Below are 15,756 nucleotides of genomic sequence, written 5' to 3'. Positions count from 1 at the left end.
TTTTGAAAGAAACAGGTCCAGATCAACATCTTCAACAAAAATGAAGCTGTTCTTAGGCCGTATTCTACCTGTGGACTACTTGTTTTTTAAACTTTGCCCATTGGTTTTTGAGCTGTGTGTTACAGATTTTAAAAAGTGAGAACATGACCTCTGCTCACCTTCAGTCACAGAGATAATTAGGAAATGTGAAAGTAAAGCAATTATGCTTTGGTTTTTATTATTGGCTAGAAATTTTATTGTTTCACGTAGGTGTGCTGACGAGGCTACGACTTGTTGCCCATTTCCAATTGTCCTTGAACTAAATGGCTTCCTTGGCCATTTCAGGGGCCCATTGAGTTCCCACATTGCTGTGGATCTGGAGTTAGTTAGAGGCTAGACCGCACAAGGATGGCATATTTCCGTCTCTAAATGACATTAGTGAATCAGACAGCTTTTTTTTGGAGAATTGATGGTGGTTGAGATGGCCACCATCACTGCAGTTGTATGATTTTATCCCATGTCTTCAGACTACTCACCTGGATAACTAGTTCAGTGACATTACCACAATGCTACCATCTTCTGTTATCCTAATCACTGAAATTAAACATACCATATCCACTTTCAAATTGGCAAGCTCTTTCCCTTTGTCTAGATTCAGAAATAAACAGCAGGTACTCAGCAAGATATTAAATTATAATTGGTTCAAGAGGAATTACACTCAATAACAATGTACCTATATTCGGGAGAGGTCAGATACTAGGAGGGAAAGAGAAAGAGGAAAAATAAACCTTTGCTTTGAAATTCTAACGGCTACAAGGTTTGCTTTGGTGTTGACAATTATATTAAGTTTTTGGTATAAAGATAGAATATATAATTCCTGATAATTATGCAGTTAAAAAGGCAAACTCTTGACATAGCAGTTAATGGGTAATCTTGACAAGAACTTGTGAACTGTAAGTAATATTGTCCACAAGGCTATACACAGCAGTCATTCTAGTGATTATTCTCTACAGTCACCTTTTGTTAGTTGATTCCTTTGTGAACTTGAAGCATTTTATTAACACCACAACAGTAATCTTTGAGGAGTGGGTTACTCCCCTCCTGGCCTGCTGTTTTTGTTAATGCAAGCTGCTTGCAGCCTGTGGTGTGTTTTAGAAAAAAAATTACAAGGAAAACTGCAGAACCCACAATTGCAAGACATAATTTGATTAATATTCCATCTTTAACGGTCAGTTTATTTGGTGAGATTAATCTGTTTCTTATTGAGCAAAGCCAGTCAGTTCAGCAAAACAAAAACATTGTTCCTGTCTGACTAGACCTTGCCTGCAGAATTATTTGTTCGGAAATTCAGTGACTTCCCACCCACAACATTTTAAAATTAAAAAATTCCACATGTACAAGTTAATAATCCTGCCTGTTTTCCATTGCTAACTGCAGTGTCTTTTGTTTTGCTTCAGGCATTTCAGTAGCTACCTGGAGATACTTGTAAGAGATATTTTGGTGCCTAATCTGCTGTGGCATGCTGGGAGGACAGCAGCTGCAATCCGCACAACTGCTGTATCCTGTCTGTGGGCTCTGCTGCATAGCAAGATGATTACGTTGGAACAGGTATATCCCAGAAGGGTCAAAGATTCAAAGACAAGCTATCTCAAATCCACTCTATTGTTAACTAATCTTGTCAGGGAAAATGGTAGACAGGCCACCTATTAATTTCAGAATGTTCATGTTGCATTAATTTCAAATATGTTAACATTTTTGGAGCCTTAGTCAGGCTTCAGTGTCATGAAATCCAAGTAGAAGAGCAGATAATGATTCCAGTGGAACTTGTCTGTCAAATCTTCTTCCATATTCCTTCATTCTTTAATGACTGTCTGTCTCATTAAGTATCACCAGTGTGTGCTTGTTGTCATTTTTCTGTTGCTGTTTTTCTGTTTCTCTTTGCTTTCTTCCCTTTTGCTCCTCTGGAACAGCTCGTCATTCTTCAGTTTTTGTGTAGCACGTACTTTTTACTTGTTCCCTCCAGACACCTCTTACTAGCAATAACTTAGCAATTCAATATGTCAAAAAAAAACTTGTCCAAACATTTGACACTTGCATCTAAAATAGTGAATAAAAGAACCTCTCTATTTTTCCCCCTGTTAACTTTTGCATCTGAAGAACGATGAATATGCATATGAATAAAGGCAGGTTCTTAAGGCATTACTTGAAGTTTTAAAACATGTTCTCTTACATACCAGTGAAGGGAAGAGAATGTATCATTAGTTCTTTTGTGTGTGGCATTTATTTTCTCAGTCAAAATTGTGAATTCAGATGCTCTTTCCTCATGAGGAAGACATTTTGTAGCTTATTTCTGACTGAGATTCTGACTGTAGGACATTTTGGCAATGACCTTTCTGTTGTTACCTGTATGGCCCAATCTCCTTCTAGTTTCAATCCCTTCACATTGAAACCATGTGCGTACTCTGCCCCTATATCTTGAGGTTCACCTCTGCATATAACTAGGGGCTTTTTTTGCTGTTTCAGCAGCTAGTAATAAAACTGCATTACGTGTTCATTGTGTCTATTAAAATACTGGGGATTTGAAAGCCTTGGATATTGGCATTCAAAGAACATAATTTCAAGACACCAGAGTTTCGTTGACCCCAACCACTTGTAGAACCATTTATTGTGCCATGGCAAGCATTTTGGTCCATAAGGTCCCTCTAGCTATCTGTTGAGCATTACAGTCAGTTCCATTCCCTTGTTCTGTGCCCCTAGGCCTGCAAGTGTTGACACATGTTGCATTTCATGCAGAAACCGTGATATTGCAAACCCATAAGGGCAGATATGCCAGTACATTTGAATGCATTGCACCCTCTACAAGCTTAGGTGCATGGCAAATTCCTATTCTGGGTTATTCAAAGAGCACCCTGGCTTCATGTAAAACGTACATGAATTGTCACTCTCCTTCAAGAATGCAGTTCAGGTAAGGTCTCCATGAGGGGTTGAGATTAACTGCAAAAAGTTGCAAGTAAAGAAGTCATAATTTTCCTGTCTTTGCTTAGTCTTAAGGATCCCCAAAGATCTTCGTTTCACCAAGCAGCCAAGGGGTATGCCACAGTGCCAGAACTCATTTCCAGTGCTGCAACTAGTTTTCATTCCTGCATGTGGTCTCTGCCTACTGAAGGCAGGTTTAGATTCATCCCATCGGGAAAAGTCCTGGAATTTGTTGGATAATAGAAAATGAGAATTCCCAGGGCAAAGATCAGGCAAATAGGCTTTCTAAAGTTGAATGAAGTGATATGTGAGAAATCTGATTGTGAGGCATAAAATCTGTCTAAATTCCTAATCAAACATTTCAACCATAAATGCCCATCTAAAACAGCGTCTTCCTGCTGCCAGTGTCCTCTGCTTGAAGTTTAAGCAGCTGGAGCTTTCTGAGCTGCATGTAAATAATGATCTTTGAAAATGGATCAAACCATTTGGCATAAGAAGAAAATTCCCATTGCAAAGTTGCATTTTAAAGTGGGCCAGCATCAGACCCTAAAACCACTTCACAAGAAATTGGTCAAATTCCTGGCAAAAATTCAGGCTTCACTTTTGGAGAAATAACATTACCTGAAGCCATATGCTTACTGTTTCAACACCCGATGGAAATGTTGGCCGCATTCCCTTCACAGATGAATTTCTACTTCGCATATATCTTGGAAGAGATTTTGCTTTCTTTTAAGTATGCAAATACATAAGCTGAAGAAGGAGCTTCCAGTGTTTCTGCTAATTTGCTTTCATATCACTAAGTAATTTCCTCATCAGTCCTACACAGTCAAAAATAAAGCAGAAGAAAATCTTATAGCACAGATGGTATATGCCAACCTTAATAGTGGTTTGCAAGAGTACAGAGTAGCAATTAATTGTTCTTCAATTCATCAACTAGTTTAACAATGCAATTATCATGTTTAAAATAATAACTATAGCATTGCAGGCAAATGCAAATTAAAGCTTTGTTTCAATCTAATGTGTGTTAAGTGCTTCCCAGGTGGAACAAACCCTTGGCTAGTATGTTACGAAGTATTCAGGGATTGTGTGTAGTTAATACAGTACATGCCAGCTATGGATGAGAAGGGCGATTCAATCCATCTGCGTACATCCAGTTGAAAAATCCTGGATTTCCTCATTTCATGCTGCTCTTTCCTGAATTGATTACAAGCATTTAGCTTCTGCTATATATCCTAAAAAACCTTTCCTTTTGCAAATTGATCACATTGTGTGCCAGATATCTGAAATAACTCCAAAAGTTGACATTGGCAACTTTGAACCTATGTCAGTACCAATACTGAATTTAATCATTTACTGGCCATTCACTTCCTATTTGAGTCTGACTCTAAGATTAGATGTATTGTAATTGATGTATTTCGTTTTTACCTATTTCTGCAGAATATTCAGAATCACAAAATGATAGAGCATATCAGAACACCATTTGGCCCTTGTGCCTGTGCCATTAGTCCCACTTCTCTGCTATTTTTAATTGCATATTGCTTGTTTTTCCTTCTTGATCGTAACTTTCTAAAAGAATATTAGTTAAATATTAAGTTGGTCAAAGAATATTTACTAAATATTAAATTTTACTTCCCATTTTTCAGACAGTGTGTTGTATGTCATTACAAATTGCGGGATAATTTTGTTTTCCTCATTTCACATCTGGTTGTATTGCTCATGAATGTAAATCTGTTTCCACTGGACACTGACCCTCTGCCACTGTAAGCAGAGTTATTAAGATGAAACTGTCAAGACATGATATGATTTGGAACAAATTAATCAAATTGCCCTTTATGTATTTCTCTTGAAATATGAAAATTTCACCTTGATGTTAAAATCATTAGTGATTATCATATAATTTCTAACTCAATGTAGCAGTTCAATGTGCTTATGTACAACAGAGGAGCAGGGATCAGTGAGTCAGGATTTCAGAATCTGATTTTCCCCTAAAGGGCAATTAGAGCTGTGCGGAGTTGTGAGATTTAAATGAAAGAGCTGAGTCCTGTTTACAATTCCGTGTTACATATTTCTGATCAAGCAAGGTTGCAACAACGAACTTAGGATTGTATTTTGGGCTTTCAAATGTTAAAATTTTAGAACTAGACTGAAGTTTAATTGTGGTTTGCAAGAGCTTTGTAAATTTGTACGTAACTCTCCCATTTCACAATATTCAATTCATGTGGGCCGGCAGTATAATACCTTTAGTATCGTAACTTTGTTTCACTTGCAGTTTTGATGATTGTGTGAAAAGTCAGACATGTTTCTTGTAATTGTTTGTTAGGCTCTTGGAGTATATGAAGACTTGATGCCAAAAGTGATCGCTGCATTGGATGAAGATTCCAAAATGACTCGATTATTGGCCTGTCGGATTATCAGTGCTATTTTAAAAGTTTGTGGGAATCAGTTAGATCATGACAAGCTTAATAAATTGTATCCAGGTAATGTATGTACCAGGATTTTTTTTGGAATGCTCTGGTAGTATCACTATAAATTGTTTCTTCCTTACTTTTCATTAATGCTTGCATTTTCAGATATTTTGTTAATCCTTTTTGACAAGTTTGATGTTTGCAATCTCTTTGATCATGAGAATTACAAATGGCAAAAGAAAAGTTGATTGGAAATTTTGTAGATATGACTACTTCCTGAATCCTACTGAATTCAAAGAAACTTGTTTGGGCCTGAGGTTTAGTTGATCTTAGAATCATATTCCAGATTATTACTGCTGGAGGTCTTAGAAATATTCTGTTTGTTTGCTTTCTAATCATTCATGCAGATTCTGTGCGCCACTAATGAGCATTTTCTATCTTTTTAAACTAGAGCTTTTAAAACGTCTGGATGATGGTTTGGATGAAGTGCGTATAGCAGCTGCCAAAGCTTTAAGTGTTTGGTTCCAGTGCACTGGGAATTGTTATGATCAATTACTGTTCAAGAGCCACCTTGAGTTCCTGTATCGTGGACTTTTGGTTCATTTGGACGATCCAGAGAGTCATATCCAAAAACAGCTTCTCGGTAAGAGTGAATAGTACATTTCCTTGATTTTCTAATTTCCTTTTTATTTTAACTGAAGCATCTGTTGCTATTCAATCTATCAATTGTCATAGAATCATACAGCACAGAAACAAACCCTTTGATCCAACTAGTCACACTGACCATGTTCCCAAATTAAACTAGTCCCATTTGCCTGCGTTTGACCCATATCCCTCCAAACCTTTCTTATTCATGAAAATCCAAATGTCTTTCAAATGTTGTAACTGTACCTACATTCACCACTTCCTCTGGTAGTTCTTTCCACATGTGAACCAGTCTCTGTGTAAAAGAAGTTGCCTTCATGGCCTTCTTAAATCCTCCTCTCACCTTAAAAATATGCCCCCTAGTTTTGAATTCTGCCACCCTAGGAAGAGGATCCTTGCTATTCATCTATGTCCCTCACAATTTAATAAACCTCTATAAGGTCGCTCCTCAGCCTCCTACGCTCCAGTGAAAAAAGTCCCAGCCTATCCTTATAACTCAAACCCTACAGTCCCAGCAACATCCTGGTACATCTTTTCTGAACTCTTTCCAATTTAATGATATCCTTCCTCTAGCAGGGCAACCAGAACTGCATACAGTACTCCAGAAGAGGCCTCACTAATGTCCTGTACAACCTCAGCATAATATGCCAACTTGTACACTCAAAGGTCTGAGCAATGGAGGCCAGTGTGTTAAATGCCTTCTTAATCACACTGTCTACCTGTGACACAAACTCCAAACTTTAAAGAATTCTGTACCTGAGCCCCTAGGTCTCTGTTCTACAGCACTACCCAGGGCCCTACCTTTGATTGTATAAGTCTTGCCTTTGTTTGTTTTACCAAAATGTAATATCTCATATTTGTCCAAATTAAACTCCATCTGCTACTCCTCAGCCCATTGGCCCAGTTAATGAGATCTGTTTTTAATCTTAGATAACCTTTTTCACTGTCTTCTAAACAATCAATATTGAGGTCATCCGCAAACTTACTAAACATACCTCCTATATTCTTATCCAAGTAATTCATAAAAATAACAAACAAAAGTGGACCCAGTGCCGATCCCTGTGGAATACCGCTGGTCACAGGTCTCCAGTCCGCAAAACAATCCTCCATTATCACCCTCTGTCTCCTACCATCAAGCCAATTTTGTGTCCAATTCCAAGCTCACCCTGATTCCCACATGATCTAACTTTACTTATTAGTCTACCCTGTGGAACCTTGGCAAAGGCTTGTAGACAATGAGGACTGTAGTAATCTCAAGGACATAGTAGACCCCATGATTAAAAGTTGCATCCAGTGCAGTGGTAATGTTATACATATTTCAGTGTTGATTTGTAGTCTATAGCTCGGTTTTGCTCACCAGGGCTTCCAAAGATAGCAATGGAAAATTTCATCCGAAGCCAGATCATAATAGGACACTGATGTTGCATTGTGAACTTTAATGGGAGAGGGTAGAAAACTCAAAAGAAAGGAGCGTGAAAAATGAGAAACGTAAAAAAGAATATTAGATAAAAACTGTTTTAAAACAAAAGGTGATAGGAGAAAGGATCAAACCAGTTTTAATGATCTGGAAAAGCATTTAACGTGAATAGCCAGACCAACATTTTTCATGGACTCCAATAAATGGTATTAATGGCACACCTGTTCTTGTTTCTTAACAAAATGGCTGGCTTGGCCAAGAATGTTTGAAATCTTACATTGCTAGGATCTTGTTAACCTGTCTTTTAACCTTGCCCCATTTGTTTGCCCAGCCTTCCATATGGCCATAGATTGGTGCAACCAAAATTATAAGCAGACCGATCGAATCTGTGTTGAGAGAGGTAGGCAAAATGAGAGGGGGCCAAGATGAATAAAGATAACACAAAATTAAGACGCATTCGTTTAAAAATTTTTGAATGCTGGATTGTATCTTTCGGACTGAAGATGGCACCACACCCTTGAATTTTAGATCTTAGAAAGTTTAATTCGTTGCTCTTTTGTTTTGATTATCTTTGTTTTCTTTATCTGCTGAAGATTTTGGATTGGGATACATTGTGACAAACATCACATTGCTCTTGGGATTTTCTGAGCATTGTCGTTAGTAACATGTTAATTTTGAAGGCTGAACTGAGCTGTGAAGAAGTGGATGATGGTGCTAATATACTGTGCTAGGATTGTGTAGCATAAAACTCCTGTTGGTAATATGCAATACTCCTCAATTTTTCAGGTTCTAATGTCTATTTGGTTTGAAATAAGTTGCACCAGCATTGCGTTAAGGTTCATTTGTGTGGATATTTTCCCAGTTTTAAATGTATTCAATAATTAACACTTAAAAGATAGTATAGAATATCTTAAGCCATGTTGACAAACCAAGTTTTGGAAAACCCAGCTTTTGTGGCCAAGTAATACATGTTTACACCATAGGTTGAGCTGTTGTAAAGAACCTGATTTGAATCTCTCTGCTCTTTAGTGTTCATGGCTTGACTGCTGAATTAGACTTTTACAAGTAAGTAGTATCCAAATAATGTCAAAGCAGAAAGGCTTGTGCTTATAAATCAGATTTGTATTGCATTTGAGAATGGACATGTCGAGAACTGAACTGTCACCCTCGTCATTTCATGCCTATTTTATCTGCTTCTTTATCACACTGTGAGTGACTTCCTGCCCCCAGGAAGTAATTGGATTTAGCTCTGTTGACAGCAGTTTAATCCCTTGTCAAATTCTAAAGGTTCAGTAGGTATTTGGTAACAGACATTCTTTTCACTTAAAGAATTCTCGTCTGGTTTCAGATTTTTTCTTGTTCAGTGTTGAAACCCCAATGTGGAGTTTGTTTCGAGACATTTTGTTACTGTCATAGATAATTATTTTGTTCCAACCAATGAAAGCCCAAAACAAAGGGGAGGCAAAAGAAGCTTCCATAATGCACAATACCAAAGACAAGACTATGAATCTCTGACAATTAAATTCATTGTGGGAGCTATGTGTTGTCCCTTTTGAGAAAGCATAGAGTGAACCCGAGGTATTTCCTTATTTTGAGGTAGAGAGGACCTAATATGGGCTCAAACCATGGTGACTATTTAATATCAGGAGTAATATTGTCCTGCAGAGCAGGCTGACCCCTTGCCCCATGTCCTAGGGAAACGAATGTTCCCCAAAACCATGTCCTGCAGAATGGTTCGTCCACCTTGACCCATGTCCTGTGGTAGGGGCTGGCCCAGATTTGTTTTTCTGCCCTTGTGCAGTTGGTTGATCTCCACTGGGCTGGCAGTAAAGGGTGCTGCTGTGCCCTTGAGCGAGGAAAGAAATTGAATGACAATTCCAGTTCCAGCAGCCTCTGGGAGATGCTCATCATTGGATGAAGTAAACAGTTTCTACATTATTGATCAGGAGAGTCACTAATATGCCAAATTTAGTGCTTATTGTACATGAAAGCAGTCAGTTTGTTGAGAGTGCTGGCAAAACCATGACTGACTTCAGAAACACAAAATAACTCCTCCAAAAACTTGTATTCTGCATAAACTGTCATTCTGCTCGGTGCTAGAATATATAAAATTCTGGTGGCAGTCCTGATGCTGTGCAAGGGCATTCATGCTAGCATGGTTGACACCTCTGAAAAATCCATTCATTATGGATTTATTCAATGTAGTCATTGAGTGCATTTGCATCAATAAAATAACATGAATTATTTTATAGTGCTTCATCATGTTTTTCTTCATGCAGAACTAGTTCATAGTTAAGGAACTTTAAAAGAAAACTGGTGAATCTATTGAAGAATCCTTTCATAAACTCTTTGCTTTCACAATTGATACTTATACTTTGCTGAAATGTCTCCACATGAGTACTTGTTCCAATAAAAATATAAAAGTTTTGAATGAAGGGTTTTTCAAAACTATTTTTCATGCAGCATGATTAGCTGTAACTTGGCTTTGCCAGGTTTCACTTAAGCAAACTGTAAAATGCAGCCTTGGCCAAAGTGGCAGTAAATGAACAGCAACTGTATTGAATGCAATTTTTGCTGGTAAGTTGGGTTTCCTTACTTCCTTTATTTTTTTTCCATTTAGTATTTATATAACTCCATACAATGTGAATATACACATTTTACCAAGTGTGTGTCCGAAAGGTGTTTAATGTCTTCAGATACCTACTTGGCATTGTGTTATTCGTGGGTGGCATGATAAGAAGGCTGAAGCTACCTGGCACACAAATACATCATTATCACTTCATCTGAATTGTTCTGCTTCATTTGTTCATTTTCAGCCTGCCATTTAAAACTAAGATGTTTTACATAATGCTTTGCTCGAGGAATTATGTTTGAGTTACTCATCTCTGACATTGTTGAGTGAGATTTGAAACATTATGAGTAACCAGTTCAGTTTTAATTTAACTTAAAACCACAGAAGACATTGATTTTTTTTTTTCCTTCCGTCCCCTGAATATTTGCCAGCTCTTCAGTTCTCTTGTTTTGAGCTCTTGCCAGCAATGAGTAGCAGTACTGTCAGGGAAATGGATGGTCTCTTTCTTCTCGATGGTTGGCTGTGGACAATTCTGGGCATGTTCGAGCAAGGTTTCCATTGAATTTGAATGCGACTGGGTCAGTGTTCACAACACTGCAGTCAAAGTTTTATCCGATATTACACTTGTGAAAGCAGATACATGCTAACGCCAGTCTTTATTATGGTTAGCTGCTTAGAACAAATCAATAGCACTGCCAAGTGACCCAGCATGAAAAGGACCTAACATAGCAAGATTTATGGATTTTTGGATCTATTTTCAAGGAACTCTATAGTTTGAAGAAAACATATTTTGAGGGTATAAACTCACTAATGCATTTTAACCAATGTATATTTGTTTTCCATAATTTCATTTTAAGAACAGGCAATATTAATGTAAGCAGTGCAATATTGGCCACAGTTTTGGCCTTTCTTATTTGCTGCCTTCAATCTCAACATCCTTTTTCAAGCTGGAAGCAAATGGTTAGCCCTCGATAGGTTCTGATTGGTTCAAAAAATTGTCTTTCTTTTATTTTTTACCTATTTTTCTAATTGGCCTATTCACAGATGTTCTTACACATCTCTAGTCTTGAACCTGGGCCTCCCAGTCCAGGGGTAGGGACTCCACCACTGTGCCACAAGAGGGCCTAAAACATGTTGGTTGGAATGAAAAGAGAATTGCTTCCACATGCTCATTGATTAATGATTTATTAGCTGTAATCACACACAAGTCGCAACATTTCTAGCCTTTTTGTAGCAAGGAATCATCATCCAATTATTCATTTTGTGTTTTCTATCAATTAACTAAGACCTAATTTTGGATAGCTCCTGTGCAAAATGCTATAGGTTATTGGATTGGGTTGGATTGATCGAAGAGAACTTTTGAGAAAAAAGGAAGTAATGTTCAGATTTAAAGGAGCTCACTAGGCTGCAACTTTTGTGGTCTCATGGCAGATAGAAAGCAGTGCAGCAAAATGATATTTCATACTCTGATTAAAGATAGTTTGTGAGGCTATCGTAGATTAAGCATTTGGAATTCTGAGCTCTTCTTCCTATGTTTATTTAAAGTAAATTGCAGAGGATTTGAATTGTGCATGTGACCTTGAAAGCATCTCCAGTGCCATCTACTGGAAAACTTTATAATTAGAACACATTTAAAAAATTGGCTATTCACAGATTTGGGATGTGAATGTCACGAGCAAGACCAGCATCGTTGTCCATAACTAATTGCACTTGAAATCTTGGTGCATGTGTATTGTTAACCAGGAGTGTAGGATAAATTTCACCTGGTTTTTCTTTGCCAGATCTGGAATGAAAGCAGGAAGTGCTGGAAAAGCTCAGTTGGTCTGGCAGCATCTATGGAGAGAGAAAAGTGAGGGGTCACCATTTAAGACAAATGAAGAATTATTTTTCTGAATAGTGAATCTGTGGAATTCTGTACCAAATGAAGGCTGAGTTTTTTTTTAAATCGGTAAAAGACCGAGGATTATGGGGAAAAGAGAAAAATGTGGTGTGGAGGATTATCAGATCAGCAATGACCTCATTGAATGGCAAGGCAGACTTTACTAGCTGAAAGGCCTACTTCTGCTGTTCTGGACTTTTCCCATAAAAGAGTCTCAGCCGCGGCTTACTAGATAACAGTTACCTCTGAGTCGCAAGGTTCTGGGTTCAAGTCCTCTTCCAGGGTGTGACAACATGAAAGCTGACTTTTTCTGCAGTACTGAGGGCTGTTGCAGTGTTGTGTGTGCTGTCTTTTGAGATGAGATGTTGAACCAAGGTCCCATCTGCCTGCTTACGTGAGATACCATCAGTAGCAATGCCTAGTTTGGAAAGCCGACCCTTATTCCAGTTAATTATTCAAGATTCAAGTTGGATATTTTTCTATCAGATCTTTCGTGCTGCAAATTTTTTGGAAAGAATCTCTAACTGTTTCACTTTTAAAAAATAAAAAAAATTTAATTAAAAGATTTATCATTGTAATGCCAACTCTATGAAAATAGGATTTTATTATCCACTAATGTTCATGCAAATGTTAACCGATAAAACTGCGGATGCTGTAAATCAGGAACAAAAACAGAAGTGGCTGGAAAAGCTCAGCAGGTCTGGCAGCATCTGTGAAGAAAATATCAGAGTTAACATTTTGGGTCCGGTGACCCTTCCTCAGAACTGGAACCCAGACCTGCTGAGCTTTTCCAGTACCTTCTGTTTTTGTTCGTGCAAATGTTCGTTCAGCACAGTTACAATGCCATAAATTAAAATTGTTTATGTTTTTTTATTGATTCATGGGATGAGGGACTGACCAGGCCAGCATTTATTGCCGATCCCTAATTGCCCAGAGGGCAGTTAAGAGTCAACCGCACTGCTGTGTGGGTCTGGAGTCACATGTAGGCCAGATTAGGTAAGGAGAGCATTTACTTCCCTAAAAGACATTAGTGAACCAGATGGGTTTTTCCCTACAGTCAACAATGGATTCATGGTCACATTAGTCTCTCAATTCCAGATATTTATTGAATTCTAATTCTTCCATCTGTCATGGCGAGATTTGAACTTGAATCCCTTGAACAATACCTGGGTCTCTGGAGTAACAGACCAATGATAATGCAACTAAGCCGTCATCTTCCTTATGGCTGATTTGAAACTTGATGGCTTATAATTAATTACAGTAAGTCTGTTTGAACATTGTTTACAAACTAATTTACTAATGGTCTTCAACTAGTCAATATTGGTTTGACTTGGTTAAAATGTAAGTGTTGATCATGGCTTTGCTGAAGAATGGTTCTAATCTCAAAAGACATCCAATGTAATCTACTGAGAAATGGTAGCGCCTGATGCAACTTATTAAACAGTTCACTGTGGGTATTATTCTGAAGAGCAGCAGGGGAATTTTCTCTTATGTTCCAGTCAATATTTATTCGGTGTTGGGCCGAAGGGCCTGTTTCCACACTATAGGAATTCTATGAAGATGAAAAAAAAAACAGAATTACTGAAATGGGTTATCTGGTCATGCTTATATTGCGGTTTGTAGGAGTTTGCTATGTGCAAATTGGCAGCTGTATTCCTGACACCCCAAAAGAATCTACATTTCAAAAGTAATTCATTGGCTGTAAAGCAAATTTGAATGTCTTGTGGGAATCATGAAATGTGTGATATATATGTAAGTGGTCATTTTGTAAAGGCTGTTTTGGTGACTTTGGGATTGACTTTGAGAAGATGTTTGTATGTTTTGGTGTTAAAAATGGTTTTCTCCTGATTTCCTCTCCACAGATGTCCTAAAAATAGGGAGTTTTCTTTCTCCATCGTTACTGACACAAGAGATCGAGGCTGTGAAGCACAAACATCGCAGCCCTCATTACTGTGAACAGCTGCTACAACATATTCAGGCAGTCAGTGGAGATGCCAGCTAAGTCTGGAACCTGATGCTTCAATTGGAGATGCAATACAGATGCCGTGTTGAATCATAGTGGAAAAAATATGCACATGATATTTATAGGATATGAATGAAAGGGGAAAAACTTAAAAGTTAAACATGATATTTAATGGTAGATATTTTAATATCAAAATACTGATGATAGATTGGCATTGACAGCTATCAGAAGTTAGCTGAGAAACATTGGGTTCTAATCCTTCATCTTGCTTAAGTTCTCAGACTTTTCAGAAAGGAGAAAGAACATCTTGTATCAAATTGCTGGTGGCTCAAACATATGCTATCCTAATCTCTAAGCAATTTGAAAGCGCAATACAGTTTTCAAACTTTGTTTTTCCATTGTATAAAATGGCATGTTTGAAAGAACATGTGTGAAGCACAGGAAGGTACTGTTCGTACCATTTTGGAATTTGTTTTGGAGCCTAGAATGTTGCAATGGTGGAAAATTCTAGAATACATAGCAAAACAGTTGGCATTTTATGAAGATATGAGAGCAGTTTCAATCTTGTTTCCAAATGCATCTTTTCTCCCTTGTTAATTGGGCTGCTGTGTACTTTTGCCACTTAAGTACTTTATTTATGATGCCTGGCAATTTCTGTCTTATTTCTCTGTTTCTAAACCTTTTGCCTCTTTTGGAGGGGTGGTTGCGTAAATGAGGAATAAATGTATTCATTTTTGTTTCTCGGAGATTATTGATTTTGTTTATTGAAGATTGCCTGTTTAAATGCTGCTCTGTTTTTAGTGTCTACATTTTTGAAACATTTGTAGTTTTCTTTGCATATTTTCTGGGATTAAATTTTTAGTTTCTGATTATTCCCCATTGAAGATCAGTCAGCAAATATGGTATTTGTTGTTCCTGAATTATATTTTTCTTCATTTTGTGATTTTTGTAATACATTGCTTTTGGCTTGAATATATTTGTGTTTACTACTATATTGTAACAGTTTGCAGTGTTAATATTAAGTCGTATTTACATTTTTACGTTGAGCTTTATAATGTACAGTAACAGACATTTCAATATCTTTAGAATATCCAAAAATTTCATTGACGATTTCAACTAAGGGTTGAGTTTTTTGAGTACCTTTACAATAAAAGTAAAATAACATTTGCTATACTTTATGCAACACGTTTTGCATTGTTGAATTAATAATTGATTGGGAAAAATTCTGTTTGGGAATAATGGTTTAGCATGTGGAACAAACACCAGCATTAAAGGAATTATTCACCTGGTATAAAAATTTCTGCACAAGATTGAAGTTCTAAGCTCCTCACGTGCATATGAAGCTTGAGCACCTTTTATATTTGGATTTCCTTTGGGGAAAACATCTTGGCATGGAAGCTGAATTCTGGCAGTAACATGCACCTGCTTTCAAAAGGTGGATATCTCCAGATAAGGGAGTTTGGGTAGTAAGTAATAAGGTTTCCTGACTCATTTGACATAACCCATACAAATCAGAACGAAGTGTAATAATTTGAGAAAATCAAAGAAAGCTCCATTCTTGACAATTTCAAGCTGGAAAACAAGGACCCTGTACAAAATTACACCATTCACTGCGCTGCTATGTCCTTCTTTTCCTGTTCTACCATTAGTATCAGGTACTTTTACTCAGTAGCCAAGTCATTTCTTGCAACCAGTATTGAACGATGCTGTGTAAAGTGAAAATATTTCCTTCAATTTAATACATGATTTAAAAAAAAAAGTTCTTTGACTCTTCTGTTAAAAATCTTGTTCACAAATTTTAGTTTGAAGGTAGGAATGCTGTTGCCTGTTGATGATCTTTGGTGGTTTTGGTGTTTTCCTCACCATAACTCACTGCCCTGCACTTATGTTTTAATGTTTCCTTCACATTCTGCAGATGGT

At 37.4% G+C, this 15,756-nt stretch overlaps 1 protein-coding gene across 1 annotated transcript in view; it reads left to right on the top strand.

Annotated features, from left to right (window-relative positions):
- The window catches only part of LOC109921698 (dynein axonemal assembly factor 5-like), a 106,206-nt gene extending 90,650 nt beyond the window's left edge, over positions 1 to 15,556 (top strand). Inside the window, exons 10-13 of the mRNA XM_048609877.1 lie at positions 1,437 to 1,587; positions 5,276 to 5,432; positions 5,812 to 6,003; positions 13,736 to 15,556. Of these exons, the coding sequence (XP_048465834.1) occupies positions 1,437 to 1,587; positions 5,276 to 5,432; positions 5,812 to 6,003; positions 13,736 to 13,875 (640 nt within the window). The 3' untranslated portion in view covers positions 13,876 to 15,556. The remainder of the gene's footprint in view (positions 1 to 1,436; positions 1,588 to 5,275; positions 5,433 to 5,811; positions 6,004 to 13,735) is intronic.
- The last annotated feature ends 200 nt before the right edge of the window (positions 15,557 to 15,756 follow it).

Source organism: Rhincodon typus, chromosome 21 (assembly GCF_021869965.1).
Source record: "Rhincodon typus isolate 14 chromosome 21, sRhiTyp1.1, whole genome shotgun sequence".
In the NCBI taxonomy this organism is placed as follows: Eukaryota; Metazoa; Chordata; class Chondrichthyes; order Orectolobiformes; family Rhincodontidae; genus Rhincodon; species Rhincodon typus.
The sequence above is the reverse complement of the archived record's forward strand: the minus strand, read 5'-3'. Positions and strand labels throughout refer to the sequence as shown.